Genomic DNA, 24,705 nt, shown 5'->3' on the forward strand with positions numbered 1-24,705 from the left:
TTTAAGCAGCGGTATGAGCCCGGTTACTTTATTTACACCCGCGAAATAGGTACACAAGACATGTACAAGGACGGGACAGCATTTACAAAAATATCTAACATTACATCGAAAGAAAATCGCCCGAAACATATTGCAATGATCATCTAAACGCTTAGCATATGGACAGCACCGAAGCAACTATGCCTAAGGTACGCTACTCTTTTGAGCGACATTTACATACATCAGAACACGGTAAGGTTTGCTTTTGCATGAAGTGTCTTGGAGACTATCTCAATAATAACTAATTATGTCTGGTCACATTGAATAATCTATAGGAATTGTACATCGAGTGAAATTGGTGGCGACAGAGGCCTGCACTACAACTCGTCATTCTATGCAATGTATCGCAAGCACAACTGGTAGTTTAACTACCTCGAATACTGAGCTAATTTGAGCTATTTCGAACTAGCACAACATTTCACTAGGTGGATATGGAAGTCAAAATTGTAGAATGATTGAAGGCAAGAAAGGCTCTAGTTACTTTACAGGTCACCGTATTATTCCGTGAAAGTTAACTGTACGAGGGAATAGCGAACGTACACACGTCTCAGCGGCAATCGGGACGGCTCGAAGTCAAAAGTTGCAATTTTCCCGTCTATTTGCACTCATCGAATATCAGTCTTTTTTTGCAGGTTGGCGCTCTGGGTCTAAGATTAACTGAGTCGTACTGAGTCTTATCCACATATTGCAAAGACACAACCCATCGTTGCCCAAGATTTTGCCAAAATTGCTACAATACTATTGCACAATCTGAATCCACAACCAATAATAAATGTGGTGAAATACAAGCTAAGTCGTCTACATGTTTCGAAGACTTTATCTGTGGCAATGGCGCAGCCAGTTTCGTACCGCATCTGAACAAATACAAGAGCGTAAGCGCACATATGGCAGCAAGAGACGATGCAAAAATAATCAAAATACTATCAGTAGCATAGGGCTCGATTCACTTTGAATAAATCACTAATCGATATGACATCCGGTCTTCAAAAATAAGTGTCATTCAGAAAGAGCATCGCTTCAGCGATTACTCGGAATGTAGCAATACTTATGTCTATTGGCACACAGGTCTGCTACAATTAAGGACAATGTCGGTACGTTCAACCCGCACACAATATGAAGCTACCGCCTACCAGTATTGGATAATATTGCCAAGATCATCTAGGGTAATAACACACTACAGCGACCGGGGCAACTGGCCCGAGCGGGACAGGGGATTCCGAAATCAGCGCAGAACCTTTAACCAAACCGGGCAGTGGGTGGCACAAATTAACAGCCTTCCATCCAAACCAAACACGTCCAATGAACCCTCCATTCGTTCTATGTCGTTTCGAAACTAATCCTCCATTTCTGCGGGAAAGAACACAAACAGGAGTATTTTAATCATGTCCCACCGCTTCAGTCACGTCGGTTCTTCCGTCCCCGTCCCGCCGGACGCTCCGCAGTCGCTCCGCTCACATGGGCGTCAGCCGCTCACATGGGCGTCAGCCGCTCACATGGGCGGCAGCTCCTTCTCTGCCGGGATGTCGGAGGTGGGCGTCTCCCGCAGCCCCTCGCTGTGCATGCCGCCCTTGACCATCTCGACCATGGCGGCGCCCTCCGGGTCCGCGTCCAGAATGGACGGTTTCGCCGCCTGCCGGACACGACCGGGGAAGGGTGTTGGTGGGGCTCTGCGTGCGAGCTACAGTAGGGAGCTGTGGGAAAGGGGCAACGCTGCAGTAGGCTTAGTGATGCGAACTAGCTATCACCAGGGAATCAATCTTAAATGGTACATTTGGTTCAATTGGTTTTTAGCGTTTTTGGTTGCAGGTTCCCTTACAGAAGATATCAAATTTCTGGCGGTGTTGGAAAGCTGACGAGGTGTTGCTGCCAAACTAATTAATAAAACGGATAGGTAGAATTGGTCAATAAAATGCAAACAAGAAGTTAGAACCGCAAAGTCATCAGAATAAGAGATTCGGGGCGAAACCATGATGCCGTTAAATGTAGTCACAGGAGATAAAGAACAAGCTGAAAGAATGAAAGCATTGACGATCGAGTCACAGACGCGGCTCCATTATTGACACGCAAAGTGCAACCGTTCACCCGCCCTTTGACACTGCTAGAAAAGAACGTGTAGTCCCTCAACCAATCGAGATGTAAATAGAGATGAGGTACAAACAAGCTCACAAGGGTTGATTAAAACACCGTCGCCCAAATAACCGAAGTAACCGAAGACCAAACCATCTAGACATGTAAGAAGGGAAGTGATAGCCAGGTCTATCTAAAGTCACCTAACCACTGTTTGAAAGTCCCTCATGCCACACATTTAAATAATCACAAGCACAATCTAGCAGCTTTTCTATTGAAAGCGGATTGCAAAAATGCACTGCAGCCGAGCACAAAGCTGTGCGTTTTTACCTTTTTATCACTAAACTAGCCTTTTTACATCCATGCCGATTTCCGATAGTCGCAATGCTCACACAATCACAGGATGGCAGCCAAGGCATGCCAAGAAACAACCCGAATTCTCCTAATGACGCATCGTGGCGATGTTTTAGCGTGAGTAAAAGTATGTCAAACCACACAATGTACGTTCTAAAAGGTGGAACCATGCCTAGGAATAAAATTAAAGGTAATGCAGGACAATAGATGACGACCGTCTGTCTACTCTTATTGATATGTACATATCTCACCATATAATATGCCAAAAGCTTTAATTGAGGACGAAGGTCGGGTGTGAGCAGCTTGATTGAGAGTGGAGACCGAGCACCAGGTTTAACATGAGTTCTAACAAAGCCGAGCCCAACTGACCCGGTTAATCAAATACCTATCCCACCACACAGTCAGTCACCATAACACTGAACAACACAGACATAATGCCAGGCCACCATTAGCGTGCAAACAGGCCTGCAAGCAAAGCAAGGTAACGAAGCATATTGGGCTTACCGCGCGTCTTGGAGGTGGCTGCAAAAATAGCGCTTTGTGAGTGGGCTGTTGATGTATCGACAGTTACCATACGGATTAGCCTGCGTCCCCACGGCACGACATACCTCAAAAATGCAATAAATGTGTGCTCAGACGGTCACTACCCTATAACTAAAACTAACAAGTAAAACACAGACAAGAGACTCACACGACGAGAAAAGACCGAAACTAAATACCCGAGACGAATGACAGCTGGACGGACTAATGATCCGAGCTTGATAATCAACAGCTGCTCAATACTATTTGTCATACTGTCCTAAACTCCTTATTTCAAAAAGTTCAGCGGCTAGATCTTATGTTTATATTAAACACAATGATACCGTCCGGGCTATATTATACCGTCCGGACAGCAATGGCAAATATTATCACATTAGCCCATCCCTGAACTTCCAGCAAACTTCCCATATCAATTTTGAGCCAATTTTACCGCGATAGAGTATTCATCACGTTTTTTTGTAAGCATGTGGATTGAAATATGTACCTATCTAATAAAGCTATTGTTACTCCTGCCACAGATTCAAAACCGATGAACGAACAATACTCAACGAACCCCTTGGTGTAACGATAGTCCCTGGTATAGAGGCGTATGACAGATCGACACACATGCACCGAAAGTTATACACCTTTGGTGCCGATGAGAATATCACACTACTAGAAAATGACAGCAAAGCACGATTATCCACAGGCGTGCCAAACACACGTAACCACACGTCATGGACGTGATAGATGTCCAGGGTTCGGTCTAGGCAGGTAGCCCAGGCGAGGATGAAGGATAACAAATGAAACCCTTGGTCTTGCAGGGAAGATTGGCCGGTCTCAGGATTGATCCTGGTCGCTCTCAGGGATGATGGTGGATGATCGGCCGCTCCAAGGGCGGCGGTAGGACGCAGGATGGCGGTCGGATCATTTGGAGAGGCGAAGGATGTGTCGGATTCCAGAGTGGCAGTGTCTCTGGCCGTGCGGCTGACGCCAGATCTGTAACGGTCAAACAGCACTGATGCACGTGTTTTGGACCTTTCTCATGCCTGTACAATGACAAGGATATCGGGAACGAATGAGGTTTGCTCATATCCTCCACATGGTTAGGAAAAAAGGCTTGCTGGGCTTCATCTACAATATATGCTATACTGCACCAAAAAGTGCAGTTGCTGACATCGCACATGTCCCACTAAAACATCAAGGACTACCAAAAACGGACTGACACCACCCAGCATGTAAGTACTTCCATCGCAGCCGTTAAACGGTGACCAGCTGGACGTCCTACCGTCTAGTGTCCATCCGCTCCTCTCCTCAACCCAATCAGCCCACTTACCGAATCATCGTCCACCTTCTTGGGCTTCGGGCCGACTCCCCACACCTCGATCACGTCGATCTGGAAGCGTTTCTTGCCGGAAAGCTGTCGCGACTCGAACGTTGTGCAGGTGGGCGCCGTGAACCCGTGACCAAAGTCGGCGCTCACGAACAGACCAAAGTACTCGAACTTGCCACCGAAACCCTGCCGACGTAAGTTGTTCGTTTAGCTGTTCGATAGGACGATTACAAACGACGAACATGCGAGCCGATAAAATTGCGCAATAAAATATCCTTTATTCGATACTGGACATGTCTCCAACCACACTTGATATTATTATCCTGTAACGTTTTTAGTACGATTTCAACGCAAATTTTCGCCAAATGAAAACATGATGCACGGCAAAATTCCTGTCATCTTAGACCTCAAAAGCAAGCATCGTTCATGACACTCATGACCTGCCCGCCACCTAGCGGCAACCGTCCTGCCGCCTGCCGGCGATCGGCGATACTCACCATTCCGTTAGGCAGCGTCTGCTGATTCACATTCAGATACATGTAGTTTTCGTTGAATCCCGACGGCAGGAAGATTTCCATCTTGGGGTCCAGCGCGTACAGGAAAGTCTGGGCGGTGCCTGGGAATGCGAGAAAACATCGGAAATGTAGCAAAGGTGAGGTGATCAGACAAAACCTGGGTTGACCCCCTGGGTATTTATAGTCACCGTGGGTTGACCGAGCTTAGCCAGCATCCAGTTCTGAATCAACGATACCTCGCACGTGAGCGTGACTCATAACGGATCAGTGAAGCAGTCAACTTTCTCAGCTGTTAAAGGTGAATAGTGTGAAGGTGAATAGTGGCCCCTCCTGTGAGGGGCCGGTCGGCCGGCCGGGCGTGCGGAGCGCCGACCTAGACGGGTCGACGCTTCGCTCGCCCGGTCGGTGGTTAGGGGGCACCGTCCGGGGTTGCTTGCCGGGCGGTGCGGGCGGGGGCTGGCGGCCCGCCTGGAGCGCCGGGGAGGTAGCCATCAGATCTCCCCGGCTGGGGAAGCATCCCCCAGCTCTCCCCAGGGCCGTGGACGGCACCGTCCCGGCCTGGCCAGGTGGGCCGCCGATGGTGAGCAGTGGGGACAGTCGTTTGGGCGATCACACTGCCCCGGTGGTGGCGTGAGGGGGATGTGAGATTTCTCCTCAGCTGCAGCTGCATTCACTGTATGCACTGTGTGACTGTGAATCTAATGGCAATGGCGCTGCTCTTACCTACAACCTACTTAACTACTAACACTGACTGACCACTCTAACAATACTAGCATGTACATGTCCTAAATCCAACCCCCTTCCACGAGCAGCGCCATTTATCTATTAGAACTGCCATGTACGCCATCTGTTTTCTGTTCCATGGGCTGCTCTCACTCGCTTTCTTTGTACCTGTTCAAATACACCACCGGTGGGAACCGGAATGAATGATGACACGAGACAAAGAAGCAGTGGCGGCACTGAAATAGCGATATCTGACAACGCAATAGACAAAGCAGCGGCCCCAGTTGTTTCCACGTCAGCTGTTTTTCTCATACTCTCGTACACTTGGCTCCATTCCCACCCTCTCACACCTCGAAAACACGGCGCTCACAAGTGTTTCGCTGACTCACTGATAAGACTCGACAATAGCGCATCCTAAGAAACTCGCTTATTGTGCACGGCTCACTCACTCACTCACTCACTCACTCACTCATTCACACACACACAGCCACCCACTCACTCACTCACTCACTCACTTTCACTCCATAACTCACCGTAGAACTCGCCGTTGCAGTGCCAGCTCTCTGGGGCGTATGCACCGAACACGTGCCCGTCAGTGTCCCGGATGACCACCAGGGACGGGCCCTGGTCCACGATCGAACCCAGCATCGTGCTGGGGGCGAAAAAAGACGATAAAAGGTCAGAGGAGATACGCCAAACAAAATGGCTATGAAGAATACTGTAATCGGTATAAAATAATACACCAGGTTCAGTAAAATTATTCACACCTCTTTACGATAAATGCACGCCACGACACAATTTAAATTGTGTTCGTTTCAACAGCTGTCTCAACCAGTAACAGATGTGTCGTTTCTACTCACGAGCTAACTAGAACTTTGACCGATAAGTCCAAGAAGATAAGTAAACATGCGTAGAAATTTCGTCACACTAACAACTGGGCAACGTTCTTTGCATCATCTCCGGCGCCAATCACCTGAAGCTCTGGCCGTGTATTTTGTTGGAGAAGAAGAGCCTCCACTGGTCACGCTGCTGCTGTGGCAGCGCGTAGTTGACGAACATCCTCTCCAGGGGGCCGATGGCCGGCTCGTAGCTTTTGTCGATGTCGGGCATGTCCGGCAGGATGTGCCGGTAGTCGTGCGGGATGTCCAGATTGAATGCCGAGCGGAACACGTTGGTCTGGATGGCGGCGAACAGCGGGCAGCGCAGCAGCCACGACTCGATGTCGCTCTGAGGCGAGACGGAGGGGTTAGAGCGGGGAGCGCACGGTGCAGCAGAGGTAGACAGATCACGCTTGCGAACCGTAGTGAAGACGCATTAACTGAGCAAAAATAAGTCGTAAACCGGCCAGAAAAAAATGCGATGCCACAGATAAAAACCTGCGCTTATTTTCAAACAAATCTTGATTTTCCGAAAAGCAACATTGCCTAAACCTCCAACATAGACCGATGCAAGATGCATAATTTTACGGTATGCCCCATCCACCAGTCCCGAGCCCGACCATCCCCAGTCATTGGCACCCTCCACTGGACCCTCCCTCTGACTGAGCACTGACCTGTGTGACGGGCACGGAGGCATCCTTGTCGCTAAACTCGGCCAGCAGTGCCGTGGTCAGCCGCTCCAGGCTCTCCATCTTGGGCCGCTTCGTCAGCTTCAGTACCGACACGTACGACAGCACCATCTTCTCCACGTACTGTCGGAAAAGGGTAAATTCCATCATTATCGGCTTCCGTGATTTGACGTAAGCGAATGTGCGAATATTGTGAATGCTTAGATTAGTAACCGCGGACACGGATTCTGAGCAGTAGTCGCCACGCAATGGAGAATGAGGATCGCTCTTAAATGTACAATACAATACAATGCTATAACTAGATTCATCCTAAGCTTATATACATACAGGCCTTATAATGTCGGTATGTAACGCCTAATACAGGCAGCAATATTTCAGTCCATTTTTACGCAGCCTATTTTTAGCACACCACTTGAGGAGAATGCCCAGCTGACGCGAGCCGTTCTAACGGTATTTGATTTCCATGTCGAGCGATCGCCAATTACCATACGACCCGCGGTATCTCCCCGCTCGCGTATCTCATTTCCTGCTACATTTCCTCATAAGGTGTCAGACTCAGCGGTCCATTTCTATCGAACTCCCTTCCTCTCGGCGAGTTCGATTTCTACATCCCTCAGCCGTGTCTAACCGAGGCATACATACGCCGCGGCACGGTTCACACTGCGTCATCAGTCGACAGACTGCATACAAAGAAAGAAACTGCGCCACACCTGGCTAGGCACGTGACTGTTCTCGTGACTGTCCGCCGTGCGGCGCAGTCCCCGGGGCGTCCGCGTGACCGACGGCGGATATTCAGCCACCGGGATATCTGTGCGCGTGCACTGGGATCGGGGGTCTCCGATAACACTTATCGGAGCTCGAGTAAACATGCAACTTGGATACGGTAGAAATGAGCGCATATGACTATCGGGGATGCAGAACGAATAATGCTGAGAGGTGGCGGTATCAGGAAACTTGTTGATACTTGATATGAATTCATCGTTGTCGTAACTCGCAAGGTTGCCGAGCGTTTCTTTGGCATCATATGATCACTGTACGTATCAATGAATCACTGTACGTAAAACGGCTGATAGCCGAAACAACTGGTGTCGATTACGATGCGGGAAAATCGATCGGCATAAATAGCATCCATCTCGCTGAGTCCTCCGATGAAAGCAAACTTTCACAGACTAATCAGCTTCCTAATGCGATTCAAGCTTGAATGAGAGTTAACTCTTTGAAACCTTTTCCAAACACATTTAAGCAATCAAATCATGAGTACGGCAGCTGGTATCCAACCAGCTGGTTGGATACCAGCTGCTGTTTTCCGTCACTCACGTGTCTGAGGTCGAGGATGTCGACGTGGTCCGAGTCGCCGCGCGCCAGCGTCTCCACCAGAGCGCTGCGCTGCTCCAGCGTGGCCTTGAAGAGAGCGTTGGTGAGGAACACGTACGACTGGTAGTCGATCTTGCCGGCGCCGTCCGGGTGCATTTGCTGACACAGCCGCGCCGCGATGGTCGAGTGCAGCACGCGGCCCAGACATTCCTGAGAGCGAGGGAAGAGACGACGGCCGATAGTTAACAGTGTCTTTTTTGTATGCAGTTCAAACACCCAAACATTATAAAGTTGGTTTCTACTAAATAACTAGCTGGAAAAATGAATCAATAAACATATACCTATTATAAATTTGAAATCATACAAATTCTTACAAAATGTCTTATTAAATCACACAGACTTGACCACTGTTTTGACCAGGTTAAGAAGTGTGGCATAGCAATAAATTACTATCAATATGTTCATCCGAAAAAAAAACTGATTTTCTGATAAGATTTTCTGATAAGATTCTTCTTGACCTTTTCCAGTCAGGTAATCTGGAAACCATTTTGACCATCCCCAGATGGCCAGCAGGGCATGAGAATTGAGGGATCCTACCAATGAAAGACAGCTACAGAGCATCTCTAACACTACCAAGAGCCTGAAATAAGTAGGTATCAAGCAGAAAAGTAGATAATTTGAATTATTGCTAAGAAAGCTAGCCCACTGGGCATCAGACCCTCAAGCCATTGAGCTCTGGAAGGGAGGATCGCAATCCAAGAGAATGCAGGGAGCATAATTAGAAAGATCCCAATTGATACCTAGCAATTAACAAAATTATTGATAAAAAGCTAATGGGTTTGGTAGCTAACCACAAGCATAAGCAGTGCAATGCTTAGATGTAGCTGCCAGTTAAAAGTTATAGGCAATGATGATGTATTGAAAAATAAATCAGATAGCAGTTCTGAAAAAAGTTGACTTACCTGTAGTCCTTTCACCAAACAAACTTTTTCATCTCCAATTGAAGCATCCAAGAAGACCTCCTTTAGTTTATCCTGAGATTCAGGTGAGAATAGGAGCTTCTGGTCCTTCTCAGTTTGCTTGCCATGATGTTGTCCCATGATTTAACTGGAAAAAAGACAATTAATAGATAAAACTGCATGCATGAAGATCTCATCTCAAACAGGCTAGGCTAAATAACAGAGTAAAATAACCCTTTGGGAGTTAAAGAAGAATTACTGAAACAATTAACCACATGTACACTATCACTATCATCTGTTGAATAAGATGTTTATTTTAACCTGTTTCAACTCTCAGGTAAATTCATTCTATAACCAAGAATAGATGCCAATGACTCAAACAGAATGGCACCTCTCAACTCAAGCTTTCTGGCATATCGTAATTGTGACAAATGCATCTTTATCAATTTCCCTCGACAATATCACAAAAGACGAGAGAGAACAGGGAAGCGATCTGAACCTGTTCACCCAGGGTGCTAGACCCAGACAGCCAGTGGCTCAGAAACATAAATTAAAATAATGCACTTCATGATGGAATCCCAAAGCAAACTTATACCTAAATGAAGGCAACTTTTCACTTGACTTCAAAAAGAAGCACATGGGCATCTATTTCAACAATTTAGATGAATATTATATCTTGAATTATCTATAAGTGATGAAGAAAAGAACAAGGTTGAGATAGTAACCAGCACTGACACAGGTCAAGGTGTACTTCAAAAAATATATAATTCAACTCAAACTCAGGTAAAACTGACACAATCCATAGGACGAGATGCTACAATGTATTGTCAATATACGTCAAAAATACCAGGACGTAACAACTCACTAACCACTCCAGTCCGCTCAACACACTCCAACCCTTTTCAGACAATGAGCAAAACTTCGATTGTTTGATTTTTTATATGTAGCAGGTGCGTCAGAAATGAGCCGTACGTAAATTCAAGAGCTTTGGTAATTGGACAAAGAAATTCGGTGGAATATGACGGATTTTTCTTACAGTTCTCATGTCAATATAATTCAATGACGTTGTTCCGATAAAGAATGAGCCTCTGTCTGAAATTCATAAGGAGGAAAAATTCGAATTTCGAAAGGAGTCGACAAGAAATAATGTCTTTTTAAATGTTCCGGGGTAAAATCATATGATCGCAGAATGGCAGACAAATAAGTCACAAAATAATGTATTTAAAATGCCGCTTTCAAGTATCATTACCGTGTCTTTTATCCATTTTTTAATTAACATTTACAATTCCAGGTCATATAGGCCTACTTATATTGATGAAACATTGGATAAATTGATGGATGAAACTATGGATGAAACTATAATGGATGAAATACTCAGATCGCAGAATAGACAGGCGACTTTTGAGTCTATGAGCCCGAAGAGCCCGAATGACGAAAACTACAGAAAAGCGGAGACGTATCGTGCATGAATTGCATTTCAGTGACAAATTTCATGATTGAAGGTGTTGCTGGTATAAACTTTTAGTTTAGTGGGCGTTGAAATAATTTTACCACCACGCCATAGCGAATGAACCGATTTGCGTCCGCTCTTACTATCAGCTACCGATCCAGTTCTGCAGAGTTAGGAAAGAGCGACTAAGGGGCAAGGGCAATATAATGGTGCTCACGAAATTCAATTTCCACATAAAACTTGCTATCCTGGACAGCAGAAGGGTGGCGTGTAACCGAGCCAGGCGCCTCCACTCTAGTAGCGTCCCTTGATATCACTAATCGCTAGTACAAAACAACAGATAAACCCAAAACTGACGTCAGCTCAATGGCCAAACACTCCGCCAAAGGTAGATAACATGTATTATTTAACGTATACAAGCGTCCAGCAACAAACAACTGAAAGCACGACACGTCGGGGCGCGACTCCGCCTGCCTCCGCGAGATGTCGCCACCGGCGCCTCTGGGAGGACCACCACACCGCCCCGGCGGCACACAGCTCAGGGAGACTCATGGGGAGGGCACAGCACTCCGGGGAGCGGGCAGGGCCCGACAGCAGCCTAGGGTTGCGGGGGAGGGGTCCTGGCCGGCCGGCCGCCGGGTCACCCTGTGAGGTCAGGGGTCACGGCTCGGCGGGTACACAGACGGTAAAGGCACCAACACACACAGAGATACGAACCAGTCACTGTCGCGGAGTCACGACCGGTACAGCCAGCCGCCCGCAATGCCCACCGCAGTGAGAGTTAAATAGTCGGAAATAGTACAGCCACGTTTGAGACTAAACACAGACACTGCCGACCTGCAAAGGAAACGTCAATTCCCTGAGCGCCCAATGACCGGCTCCCGAGTTACAGCGCAGCGACCGCCGGTATATTCAACAAACCATAGCAGCTCTACGCAGACATATGCACAACAACCGCTTATAATATCCCAACACTGGATTAGATCATCCGCACAGCATCGATTACACAAATTAATCCGTCAAAATGACACCCGTCAAAGCTCAGGATCCGGGCCGGCCGGCCGGCGGCTCACAGCACACAACAGTGAAGACACGTTCTTGTTCCGTTCGTTGCCATAGCAACCGCAGCGGTGTCGGCGGAAATCAGGACTAGACAGAAGAGAGCTACGGTCTGTGGGACCACTATGGGGCTGAGTCCGGCTAGAGGCAGAGTACGGAGGTGTCCCTGGCTGGGGGCAGAGTAAGGAGTACCGCAGCCGGGGCGTCCTCCGCTGGTACCGGCGAGGCGTGCACTGACTGAGACCACTGGCCAGCTCCGCCAGCTGGAGCAGGTCCTGTCGGGAGGGGAAATGATTTAGTTTATCATAAAAGATACACCGATGAAATCGCAACTAAATTAGGCCGAGACAAACAAGCAAAGGTGTAAGCCGTATCTATCCAACCAGCCTTAAGGACTGATCCATCCGCATGACTCATGAGCTTCACTAAACTTATCACGAAGAGAAAACGCATAAAACTAAGATAAAAGCACAACAGTTTTTCACCATGCCAAGATGAAAACATAAACATAACTTACAAAAGGAGAGTTTACTTCAGATGCATCATGTCACAATCCCCCCCCCCCCACATTCCTACTCGCACACGCCATTCCACAGCACACGTGTACCCACCTGGGTGTTCAGGCGATCCGGCAGCGGCCGCCGCAGGAGGCTCGGCGCGCGGCGCCGTCCCGGTCGGGCCGCCGCCGACCGCCGGCCGTCTGCTACAACATCTCGTCCTCCTCCTCACTGGTCGTGTCCACACAGCGCTGCACATAGCGCAGCACGCAGCTGGGACAGGCGCTGCGGCAGCCGTCCAGCTGGCGGTACTGGGCCATCAGCAGGGCGGCCGTGCGCGGGATCGGACGGCCCAGCGACGACAGGCCGACGCGCAGCTCCGGCAGCGCGTCGTCCCGCAGCGCGGCGCTGCTCAGAGAGTGGCCACAGGAGAAGGCGACTAACTGTGCCGGCGGCGGGTCAGTCAGGGCCAGCTCGGCGAGGCGAGATTCGGTGAGTTGCACTCCGCCGTCCCGGTGCCGAAGGAGCTGACAGATGACAGAGTCGAGTACTGCGTCAGCCGGTACGGGCTGCGCCGACGGCGGCAGGACTAAACGGCCGAGCGCCGGCAGAAACTCGCGGGAGATGCGGCCGGCGCTGATCTGGGCGCACACCAGCGCGCACAGTCGCACACAGAAGCCAGCCGACAGGCGGGAGAAGAGCGCGCTGATGCGAGAGTCGGACAGCTGCATGTCGGCGCTACCACCGAACAGCAGTACGGCCAGCGGGTGGGCGAGCCGCTCCAGCTGCGGCTCCAGCAGCTGCTCCAGCCGCGGCACCGGCAGCTGGCAGTCCAGCCAGAAGGCGACCAGCTCCAGCAGCAGCTGACGCAGCTGCACGCTGCCCGCCACCGAGCCGTCCACCGGCAGGGCCAGGTACTCGGCGGCCACGGCCGTGACGGCGCCCAGCAGCGCCTCGCCGCCGCCGCCGTTGGCTGGCTCGGCCGCCGCCTCCGCGCGGATCGCCGCCAGGTGGTGCTGCAGCGCCTTGGCTGGCTTCCCGGCCACGCAGCAGACGCGCGCCGCCGCGTACAGACAGCCCATGTCCAGACACTTGGCCAGCAGCTGCGCCGAGTCGTAACTCCCCTGGAAGAGGCCGATGATGGCGTGCAGTCGCTCGGCGTCGCCGGAGAACTCGGCCGGCCGGCTGAAGGCGCACTCGTGCCGCTCCGTCAGACTGAAGGCCACCTCGAGCGGCGTGCGCCGGCCGCTGTCGGTGGCCACCACCGGCTGAGGCGTCTCGGACGAGTTCTGGCCCTGCGGCAGCCGCAGCAGGCGCCGGTTTTTCAGCAGCACCAGCTTGGCGTCGTCCAGTTTGTCGGCGGCCGGCAGCTGGCCCAGCTGTCCGTAGCTGTTGCTGCCGCAGCCGAGCACGGCTCCGTCGTCGGTGAGCAGCAGGGTGAAGTCAGCGCCGCACGCCACAGCCACCGTCTGCGCGCCGCCCGGCACCGTGACCTCGGAGAGCCGCGGCGCCTCCTGCCTGCCCCCGACCCCCAGCTGGCCGTCCAGATTCCGGCCCTGCGCGTACAGCCGGCCGCTGGAGCTCAGGTAGAGCGTGTGCTGCGCGCCTCCGGCCACACTCACCACGCGGCCGTCCACGTCTGACGTGTCCACCTCGGATGGACTGAGGTGATCGCGCGTCTCCGGGGTGAAGGTGCCTGCCTGGGAGGTGGCGGTGGCGGCCGGCGGTGGCTGTGGGCCCGGCGGCGGGTCAGGGGTCGGACGGCCGGCTGCCGGCACCGGCGGAGGCGTGGCGTTGGCGAGTTGAACGCGAATGGGAGGGATGGGCCGGCCGGCCGCCGCTGGCGGTGTGGCGGTGGTGAGCTGCACTCGCACCGGCGGCGTCGCCTCGCCGGGCGCCGCGTCCCGTAGAAGGTCCACTGTCTTCTGACTGCTGCGGGCCTCCGGTCCGACCGGGCGCGCGGGCGTCGACACGGGACCGTTGGAGACACCGTTTGTGGTGGCCGCTGCCGCTGCTGCCGCCGCTGCCGCCTGAGATTTCTTCTTCTGCGCCTGAGCGCCGAGCCGCACACTCTGCGGGTCCAGACCCCAGCGAAACACGCGGCCTGACCGAAGCACCGCCACACAGCAGAAGAAGCCACACGCCAGGTGCACAGCCGGCTCGGGCAGCTCAACCTGTGTCACGCGGCAACTCTTCCGTGTCGATCCGTCACCCAGCTGTCCGTACGCATTACACCCGAACACAAACACTTTTCCGTCGTCAGTGAGCGCCGCCGAGTGCGCATAGCCGGCGGCCACAGCCGATACACGCCTCTTGCTCATTCCGGGGACCGGTCGCGGCCACAGCACGTCCTCGACACTGGACCGGCCGCACTGACCGAACACGTTCCAGCCCCAGGCCCAGAGGCGTCCGTCGTCAGTGAGCGCCAGGGAGTGGTACTGTCCGGCCGCCACGCGCACCACGCGTCGGTAGGCGAGAGTCTGCAGCAGCCGCGGGTGAGGACACGAGCCGGGCGCACCCAGGCCGAGCTGGCCGTACCGTCCGGCACCCCAGGCGTACACTCCGCCCGTGGTGAGCGCCACTGTGTGCGCCCGACCGCACGCCACCTGGATAACGGCCACACCGACGGCCGAGAGGTGCTCCACGGCGCGCGGGGTGGCCAGCTCGGCGCTGAGCTCCGGGTCGCCGAGACACTGCGAGCTGTTCTCGCCCCAGACAATCAGCTCGCCGCGCCGGCTGAGCGCCGCGTGAGAGAACCCAGCACTGAGCGTCGGCGGCCAGTCGGCAGCGGCGCCAACGGCACGACACGGCGCCTCGGCCTGGGCGGGCAGCACGGCGGCGCGGCCCGGCCCGGCGGCGCGCACCAGGTGCAGCAGCACGTGCAGGTGCAGGTCCACCAGGTCGTCTGGTTCCAGAGGACACAGCTCCTGACTGCCGCCGTTGGTGAGGGTGGTCCGGGACGGCGGCTGAGAGGTGGACAGCGTGCGGCGGGACGGCTGGTGGCCGAGCAGGCCGTGTGTCAGCGGCCGCAGCTCCGCGCTCAGAGGGTCAGTGATAGCCGCCAGCCGTCGGAGCACCGCCGCCGGCAGCCGCGGCACCCGCTCACACACCTTCATCACGTACAGGCCGGCGAGCCGCGGCCGGGCGAGCAGCACGGCTCGCAGGCCCGGGTCGTGCGCCACCTCGTGGTCGAGGACGTCGTCACCGGGCGGCGCCGGCGCCGGCTCGGGGCTGGTCAGACAGGCCAGCAGCCGCTGCTGCTGGCGCCGCTCGGCCAGCAGGTACCGCACACAGTCCCACTGACGCGCCAGCAGGGTATACTGCAGAGCCAGGCCAGCGTCATAGTGCCGGTTTGTCCTCAGAAACTTGGCGAGCGCGGCGTCGTCGTTGGCGGAGCCCGATCGCAGGGCCATCTCGCAGTGCGCCAGCAGTGCCATATCCGAGAGCCGCCGCCGGTCCGAGAGCAGCAGGCCCTCGCTCACACCCGACAGCAGGATGGTGGCGTAGTGCAGCAGCTGTGACGAGTACCCGAACGCGGCAAACTTGTGCACCACCGCCATGTGTGGTTTCTTGGTGAGACGATAGTAGGCCAGCGCTAGCGTGAACTCGCGTTCCTCCAGCTTCAGATCACCCAGCGTCTCAAACAGCCTGCCGACGGGTACGTTGAACAGTTTGTGTACCCGCTCGAGCAGGTGAGCTCCAGCGCCGGCCGACGTCCCCAGCTCCAGCAGCGCCGCCTCCGGGGTGGTCAGCGGTTCACAGATGGCCAGCCCGCGCCGGGTCACCACCAGACAACCGCGCATCGGTGTCGGCTTCAGAGTCTCCAGGTGGGGACGGAGCCGCGGCCGGGCCGGCGGCGCGCTCTCGGCGGTGGGAAGCAGCGCCAGCAGCCCGTCCGCCGGCTCCAGGTCGAACACCGACAGCACGCAGTCCTCGTTAAACCGACGCATGTCCATGTCACACTGAGAGAAGTTACTGGAGATGAGGAACAGCCGCGCGCCGTCCACGTCCGTCACGAAAATCACGGCGTCCGTGACGAGTAGTCTGCCGACGGACGGCGGCATTTTGTGGATAGACAGCGGCACAGACTCCAGGTCGGCCATATGTACCGACAGTGTTCCGGTGGGCTCGTAGTACCCAGCCAGCACATCTCCCGAGCGCAGTGAGTGCAGCGCCACACGCGTCTCCCCCACCAGCCCGGTCAGGCTCTCCGGTTTGGGCGTGCGCGGCGTGTCTGGCTCGACAGTGACGATGGGCGTGGAGCCGGAGCCGGTGGAGGCCGAGTCCGAGCCGCTGGCCGTACCGCACGCGCCCGTTTCGTCCCTGGCCACCGAGCGGCGAAACAGGCGCGAGTCGGCCCAGCGCTGCTGCAGCGAGCCCAGCTTCTCGCGCGACAGCTGGCGCAGGCTGTTCAGTTTGTTCCTGACCAGCTCTCCGGGCGAGTCTGTGCTCTCCGAGGACGGCGCCGCCTGCAGCGCGTCCAGAGGCACGATATACCCGGCCACCTGGTGCTCGAGTAACAGCCGCCACTGCTCACCGCCGCCGGCACTCGAGATGAGGAGATACACACGCCCCTCTATGTCCTCACGCACTACGTCCAGTCTCGCGATGCCGCGTCGCACATAGGTCCCGCCCACTCGCTCACCACTGGCCAAGTCTACAAACTCGATCTCCCCCTGTCGTCCACCGATCACCGCGAGGTCCGCGCTGCCGTGGCGCCACCAGGCGACGGCTGTCGGCTGCGGCGGGTGCGCTGCCGGGGGGTACGCCGTCGCGTCGTCAGCCCGCAGTCGTCCACCGGGCGAGGGTCGGGTGCCCCTCAGCGCGCAGCCGGCGGGCAGCACGAACAGCGCCCCGGCAGACACCGCCACTAACAACCAGTCACCGGTCGGACACAGACACATGGCCGCCACGCGTTTGTCCGTCTCGGCCGGTAGGTCCACCTGGCGCACTACGGGCCGGCGGCGGGGCCGCAGCAGCACCAGCATCAGGGCGCCAGAGTCCAGCAGCAGCGCCAGCACCGAGTCGGCGCCCGTCTGCCGAGCGGCCACCAGCCGGACGGAGGCGCCGCCGTCCAACCCCAGCAGAGGCCGCAGCCGGAACAGCGGCACCGGCAGCATGGCGGCGGAGCGGGACCGTCTGGGGGAGAGCGGGGGAGGCGTTAGACACGGAGCGGGACCGTCTGTATAAGCACGGGGGATGAGTTAGACGCGGAACTGCACCGTCTGCCGGAGTCCAGGGGTGGGGGTAAATTACGGCAAAGCACTGCCTGCTAGAGTAAAGGAGAGAGACGTCAGTCACCAGCAGAGGGCAGTCGTCCTGGGAGAGAGGGACACAAAACAGCCGACGGACGGTACTGTGATCCAGTAAAACACGAACACGAATGGCAGCGTCAGACACAAACCGAATGGAAGGCACGCGAGCTACGGACCAACGTTGAATGTCGACGTTATCAGACAGCCTGAAATAATCCAGTGGTAGGCAAAAAAAGGTACAGAACATCTTATGTGTGTCGCAATATTATCGTTTGGTTCCGATTACAATTCCGATACCACTGACAGACATCGCGGACAGGCTTCCAATGAATAAACACAAGCCATCCAGTGGCCTACCAAGTTACGTAAGCCGATCTCAAATAGCCAGACTCTAGTCCAACATATACAATTTCCAAACAGTCACGTCAATAACGGACGCATTCAGGGATTGGCGCTCCGAAAATTTCCATCTGGAATCACACTCGGTGCCCGCTCCCGCGCCCCGCACACGGCTGGCACGCACCGGAAAAATCCCGCGCCGCGCCGGCCGGGCGCGCGCGTCCGAGCGGCGGTGCCACCGCGGAGGCTATTTCGAGGGCTGGGATAAGGCCGTCACTGGGTCGGCCGGGCCGGCGGGAGGCCCCGGCGCCCACCAGAATAGACGCCAGCGTCGGCCTGTCACGACCCCGGCGGCATCAACAGGTCAGCCGCCGGCGGCCCGGTCGGTCCAGCGGACTGTGTGCCTCGCACCGGGTCACTCAGTAGCACCGTGCTGCAATCCGAATCCACTCAACTCTACAGCATCACCCGATCCACTCCCAATCCACCATCCAGTCCCCTGCCAATCAATACAGTTCAGTGCACTGCCAATGAAACATCTTCAATTCACTCATCAGTATCAAACAATCTTCTTCAGTCCACCACCAATCAATCCACTTCAGTTCAACGTCAATCAATTCACTTCACTCCACGCCAAGTCACGCCGCTCTCCCTGGCTGATCCAAGCAACTCCACCGTTCACCTTACCTAAGGTATAAACACCGCCCGGTATCGGATCAGCTCACTGCGCTGAAGGTACTCACACCCTCCCCCTTGGGGCCCTACACGCCACTCCACACGCACTCGCCGGACCACACGGCACTCCAGGCGGCGCGGTGCCTCTGTCCAGTGTCGAAGGCCGACTGACGGCCGTCACGTGGGCCTGTCGCTCCCTCGCTAAATACTGTATAGGGTCCGGACCGCCGCCCACTGCTGACCGACAGACGGACGGACAGACAGACAAATAGACTCACAGACAGGCAGACAGACTTACAAACCAAACCATTACAGAGACATACAAGAACAGGCCAGGAATACGGACAAGACAAACTGGCCGACACACACAGGCAAACAGACATACTAACGCGACAGACGAAACAGACATCCCGATTGACCGACAGACAGACCTGCCCTCACCAGCCCCACCGACCGACCGACCGTCTGTCCGTCTGCCGGGGCGCACGGGTGCGGGGAGGGGAGGGGAGGAGGGTAGCTGGCGGCCGCCCAGCGCCGCTCGTACACGGGGAGCGAGCCGCGAGCCCGGAGTAAACAGAGCGGCCGGTCAGTGCCGGCGGGCCGTCACTCCGAGATCAGAGGCCGGCCCCGCCGCCAGCAAGGCACGGCACGGCACGGCCAGAGCAGGGCGGCTACGCCCGGATCGATGTGTTGGCGGGGTGACTCAGGCGGCGGCCGCGGGTCGGTCGCGCGGACCGTCCGACCGGACTCGGTCACCGGTGCCACCGGGCGGCGTGGCGTGTGTGGGAGCTGTTTCACACTGGACAGAAAACATATGGACCAGGCGGAGGTGCTAGGATGGAATAAAATAAACACATTCTTAGTGCGACAGCGTCGTTGACAGATTTTTTCACATAGCCGAGCATGGGCTGATAAAGTACAAATTGTATGTCCGCTATTAAGCTTGTTCCCTGCAGTAATCGATCACATGATACAGCCCAGCTCATCGGAAGCAAAACACCAAAGTACCAACACATTTATAAATATGAGCTATGGTCACGTATCACTACACCAATCACTCAGAAGCTCCACATCCAGCATTCTGGCCATGTCAACAACACAGGCTGTTTGTCAACGCACCCAACAAAAATATAAGCACACAGCAGACAGCTGGCTATGCATTGTGCACTGTGCAACCACCCAGTCAGGTTCAGTTCAGTCACACACCGCGCCCAGTCGATTAGACCGTGGGTTTACAATCGACCCACGGACGCCCACCGCGGTTCCAGCGACTCTGCAGGTCACCACTCGTGCATACCACGGTGGACGTGGGACGTCTGTGTTATGTCCCAGCGACCGCCAGGAACGCCGGATAACAGCAGTTCAGCAACTCGTGTTTAAATGTGCAGACAAAATGGTTATATCAATCATGTCGTTTAAAACACACAAAGTCTGAATATAAGCGAACAGGCCGTCCTTGGCCAGGAATTTAGTATAACACTGACATATTTTCAGTGTCTATTTAGTTAGGTAGATTCATGCACTCTTTGCCTTTGGCAGACTTAGAGCATTCATTTGGTTAGAAATAATGAGGGAGGATCAATACGCAGGAGTATTGAAAAACGACCTTCTTCCTGGACTAAACACCATGCCCAGTTGACATTTTACCGGCAAAGGGCGACGCTCTTCCAGGCACGTCCTAAGAATATGGACAGTTAGCTGGGAAAACGGCCCAATGCCGTGCTAAAATAGGTAGTCCGTGCAGCTGTATCTCTGAGCTCTGTTGGGGCGAGACACTGACGTCACAGCCCAGAAATGCGCCGCCATACTACGGGTGGTCGTTACTGGCAATGCTGGTAATAAAGCTTTGGTGCGACCACCAGGCAGATACTAGAGAGATGAAAAAGTCAGATAGGGATGCGGAAGCAATATCCAGCGATATCCATTGCAATGTCATGTTTCAGCATGGCATGCATTACACGGTGGGCGAAGAGCATTGGGATCAAAGTGTAGCAGTCTAGAGAACAACTGATGTTTGAATAATGAAGGAACATGTCTTGGGGTGGAAGGAGCCGGAGCCACAGTCGTCCACAGTCAAATCCGGTACATTTAGCCCGGAGCCACACCGCAGCGGCTGGAAAACGTATAATTGGCAGTTGTATAATTATTCACTGGAACAGGAATTTAAACCGATTGTAGACACAAGCTACAATCGGTTTATCGCATGCATGCATTTTCGACGTCACTCGTAAGGTGTGTCGAACAATGATTATAGGCAAATCATTCACAGCAGATTTGACTACTTGAGACACGGCAAAAGTGGTGGTCCTAAAGGCCAGCCATCAGCCATTCGCATTTCGCCCTACCACCGAGCGACAACGCCAAACCCTCACATGAACCGAGCGCATCTCGTTTACCAATGCCGCAGAACGCAACAACCTCAGATTCTTTTGACGCAACTTATTAGCTGCGTCGAACATGGGTACCTGATAAAATGTTCACACTACAGTGTATTATTTGACGGCTTGAAGCGGCGCAGCGGTGGCCTTTAAGCCCTAGGTACAGCCCACCGCTAAAGTAATGTACAGGGTGTCTCAAAAGTTCGTTCACACATTTCCCATGCCCATAAAGCATATAATAACCGGCCAAAAATCTAAGGTTTTGGTGTCTGTGTGCACACTAGACATATATGCATGCTTTGACAACTGATTCGGAAGGTTGGAAATCAAACTATTTGCTGTATCTCCAAAAATATTTGTCCATACCGATTTTCGTCGCTCCGTCAGCTGCCGGAGGCTGATAAAAGGTTACCAGCTTTCAAGCTCTTGTAGGGGAATCCCCTGCAGTTTCTGCGTCGGATTTAGGTTTGACGAGCTCCCCGGCAACATCCGCTTCTCCCTGAAAGCCGACAGCTTGCATCGACACCACCCGTGAGTATTTTGTAGGTCTTCTCTGGCGCTAACTCCTTCATGAATGACTTGCGCCGACCTCCCAAGCACCATTTTCCTTTTCAAAACAACCCCATTCCTGAACAAATGGGAAGTGCCAGGGGCAAATTTTTCGCAGCATATCGTAGAAGAATGTGTCGGCCATCTGTTTCTTAGACACGTTGTGCAAATTTTGTAAATCCCAAACGCTCATCATTCCCCATGACAAGATCTTCACTGGGTTGCGGAGTGTTTTCCTCAGGAGAGGTTCTGCTTTGTAAACGGCCAAAACCTGTCCATCGTGCGGTTTTGTCGGGATTTTGTGTCTAAAAGAAAGCTATTCGCTCCAGATCTGCCTCTGGAAACTTCGTAAGATAAAAATTTACATTAATTGACACTTTTGAAGGGTCAGTTGTCCTTGGCATTGACGATTTTCGTGTTATTTTCCCCCAAAATTTAGCGTTATAGATATAATAAACAATTTAAAATGATACTTTGTCTTTATTTTACGATGACCTGCAATTTGTGAAACTGGGTAACCTCTGTCTGTGAGCTTCTTGTCAGTTTTCAATAGTTATGACTTCATTTTAAGCTGCTTTCTGGAGCACGAGTCTGCTGCCGTACGAGGGTCGTTCAAAACGCTGTTAGTCTCGCATGGTTTTGTCCTTCAAAAATTTTAGCCACCGTTTTTATTAGATGATCATCATGTTGTACTCATCCTCGCCGACAGTTTGCCATGGGTCATTTCCGACTTAACCATTCCCATTACTCCTGAAATAGAGAGTTTCTCAGCCGACCCGATTTTGCGACCTCCATTTTCATGCCTGACCCATGGTCAGAGATGAACCCTTTTTGTGAGCTCATGAAGGGTCGAATGCGCTTGAAAACAATGAGACTGCTTGAGGAAGGTTGTTACGAATGCCCATGCAAAATTTCGACCGTTAATTAATTGTTGATTCAGAATTATTAACAAAAAAGCATGGCTGGTACCTGTGAACGAACTTTTGAGACACCCTGTAGGGTTTTACCAATCTCAACGGTTGGCTTTGACTGGTGATTGTTTAATGCGGAGTGATCGAAAAGAAGATGTCAATAGCTAAAGTTGCAGCTGCAAGGGTGACGGTACAATATAAGCTACATTCAAAGTTTCATTGTAGTCTGGTTAATCGTTCCTAAGCTTCAGAAGCAGAACATACCCATGACTGAAACCGCACATTACTTCTGCTGTGGACTGTACCACCTGCCGTGCTCATCTCGAGTCCCTCCCATCGGCCGTTCTCAGCCCTCACACCCCACTGTCGGCGCATCGCGGAGCCGAGTGGGCGCTCAACGCGCCGATGCGCCGGCCACGGGTGACGACACTGTGACGGCAACCGTCCGGGCGGTGTGTAGCGTGTTGTAACAGTGCGAACTTGCTACCGGGGACAGCCGACAGTGTGGCAATGTGGGTCGGGCTTTATCATCCCTGTCCTGTCCCATGCCACCCTAAGTCTCCGGTGGGGGGAGGGGGGCAAACGCACGTGTTTGTGATTAGCGCTAGCCTCTGACTGGAGAACCAGTTTCAGTAATAAGCCTGCAAGCCAGTGGTTTTAACTAGCCTCTGCCTGGGTCAACTCCACACGCACTCATTTAGACCTAAGAACACACTGAATCAAATGTCAAACTACAACATTTTTCAATTTTCCTTATCTGTCTTGCTGGGTCTGTCATGTCTGTCACTAAGCCATGTCTGCACCGCACTGCACTAAGCCAACTTTTCACAGCACCTCACCAGATCACAAACAGCATCAAATCCACACCAGCAGAACAAGCCTGCTGCAACCATAAGGCTCATCAAAATTACCATACTTTGCAGACTGGCAGTAAATTAGCACTGCTCATGCCACACAGGCCAAGTGTCACAACACAGGTGCACAACCAATTATGCAGTAAGAACCATGGGATGGGCAACACATTTAAACAGGGTGGGGACTGGGGATGACATGACATTACATCATCTGGGTCATCATAAGGTGAGCTGCTAACAGTCTGTGAGGACAATGTACATACAGCCAGGCCAGCAGCAATTAATAAATGCAGGTGATAACTGAAGATTGAATGATCAGATTCAGCAATGTGACCCTAAAACAGAGGGCTGTTCATGGGCCTTGTGTGTGGTCGGACCGTACACAGGCTGTGGGCTCCGCCAACTGTGTCCCTGTCATCCTTCTGTCACCGCACACACGACCGCTGTTGCTGTGGTCAGTCAGGATCGGCCACAGGGGAGTGGGGACCATCCACTGGACGCAGCCGTGACGACTGACGTCATAACCACCTACCCGTCCCCTACCCCCACACCTGCTGCACACACTGCAAACACCACACTCAGCAGTTAGCGGTGCCCGTGAACACCCCGGCCTCATAGATCCACAGGTCTGATCATTCAGTTTTCATCCTAAGAGCCAAATGAAAGGAATTGACATTCTGATGCTAAGCCAAAATGGGCAGGAACACAGATAGCATATAAACACAGCCAAATAAAATTAAAATCAATTTAATTGAAATTCAATAGGCAATGAACGCTTTAAACCAATAACCCATTTCAGTTTAGATAAGTCAAAGTGGCTCAACTTTTTATTTTGATTTTGGAGCACAAAAAAGGATGATGCTCACCTGGCCAAATGAAGTTATCGAATTATTTAGGTCCAATTGAATGAAATGTTTCCTTCAATTTGCATTTTTAGGCTTAAGTATAAACTGTTGTAAGATGTATCAACGCAAAATTAATTCAAAATTCACGACCATTCTCCCACACATACACACGACTCCTCTCAGAAAGCGAAACTGGTCAAGGTTGATCTTTAAGTTACCTTCCACTTTAGTATGATTTAATACGTCCTTAAAAAAGTAAAGGTATTTACTTGCATTATTTCTCAACAAAATTACATTTTTTGCAATAGAAATAAAAAATAAAAATTTGCCGATGTATTCTATTATTAAATCGCATTACTCATTCGCCAATGGAGGGGAAAAGGAGTCATTAATTCAAAGAAACGTCATTTGTAACCGAAATAATATTTTGCTATCCATTGCGCCATAAATGAAACAAATATTTCCTTTTATTTCTTATAACCGACTCATTATTTTGATGATGT

At 52.8% G+C, this 24,705-nt stretch overlaps 2 protein-coding genes across 8 annotated transcripts; both read right to left on the reverse strand.

Moving 5' to 3' along the window:
* Positions 1–10,318, reverse strand: LOC122365819 (MTOR-associated protein MEAK7-like). Of its 7 annotated transcripts, none has more exons than XM_043337386.1 (10): positions 10,260–10,315; positions 9,394–9,538; positions 8,435–8,641; positions 7,103–7,240; positions 6,524–6,777; positions 6,084–6,202; positions 4,810–4,928; positions 4,316–4,498; positions 2,965–2,982; positions 1–1,669 (listed from the first exon to the last, which is right to left on the reverse strand). In XM_043337386.1, exons 2-10 carry the CDS (start codon positions 9,529–9,531, stop codon positions 1,529–1,531), a joined length of 1,317 nt encoding a protein of 438 aa, XP_043193321.1. In that variant the 5' UTR covers positions 9,532–9,538; positions 10,260–10,315; the 3' UTR covers positions 1–1,528. The 7 variants fall into 7 exon arrangements, with proteins under 7 accessions (XP_043193321.1, XP_043193320.1, XP_043193322.1 ...); XM_043337385.1 differs by having other exon boundaries at positions 10,256–10,315; XM_043337387.1 differs by lacking the exon at positions 10,260–10,315 and adding an exon at positions 9,712–9,731.
* Positions 10,319–11,223: 905 nt separating this feature from the next.
* Positions 11,224–24,388, reverse strand: LOC122365829. The gene is made up of 3 exons (XM_043337405.1): positions 24,224–24,388; positions 12,511–17,535; positions 11,224–12,174 (listed from the first exon to the last, which is right to left on the reverse strand). Exon 2 carries the CDS (start codon positions 17,514–17,516, stop codon positions 12,603–12,605), a length of 4,914 nt encoding a protein of 1,637 aa, XP_043193340.1. The 5' UTR covers positions 17,517–17,535; positions 24,224–24,388; the 3' UTR covers positions 11,224–12,174; positions 12,511–12,602.
* Positions 24,389–24,705: the final 317 nt, after the last annotated feature.

This window comes from Amphibalanus amphitrite, unplaced genomic scaffold (genome assembly GCF_019059575.1).
Source record: "Amphibalanus amphitrite isolate SeventyFive unplaced genomic scaffold, NRLGWU_Aamphi_draft 000765F_arrow, whole genome shotgun sequence".
Classification (NCBI taxonomy): domain Eukaryota; kingdom Metazoa; phylum Arthropoda; class Thecostraca; order Balanomorpha; family Balanidae; genus Amphibalanus; species Amphibalanus amphitrite.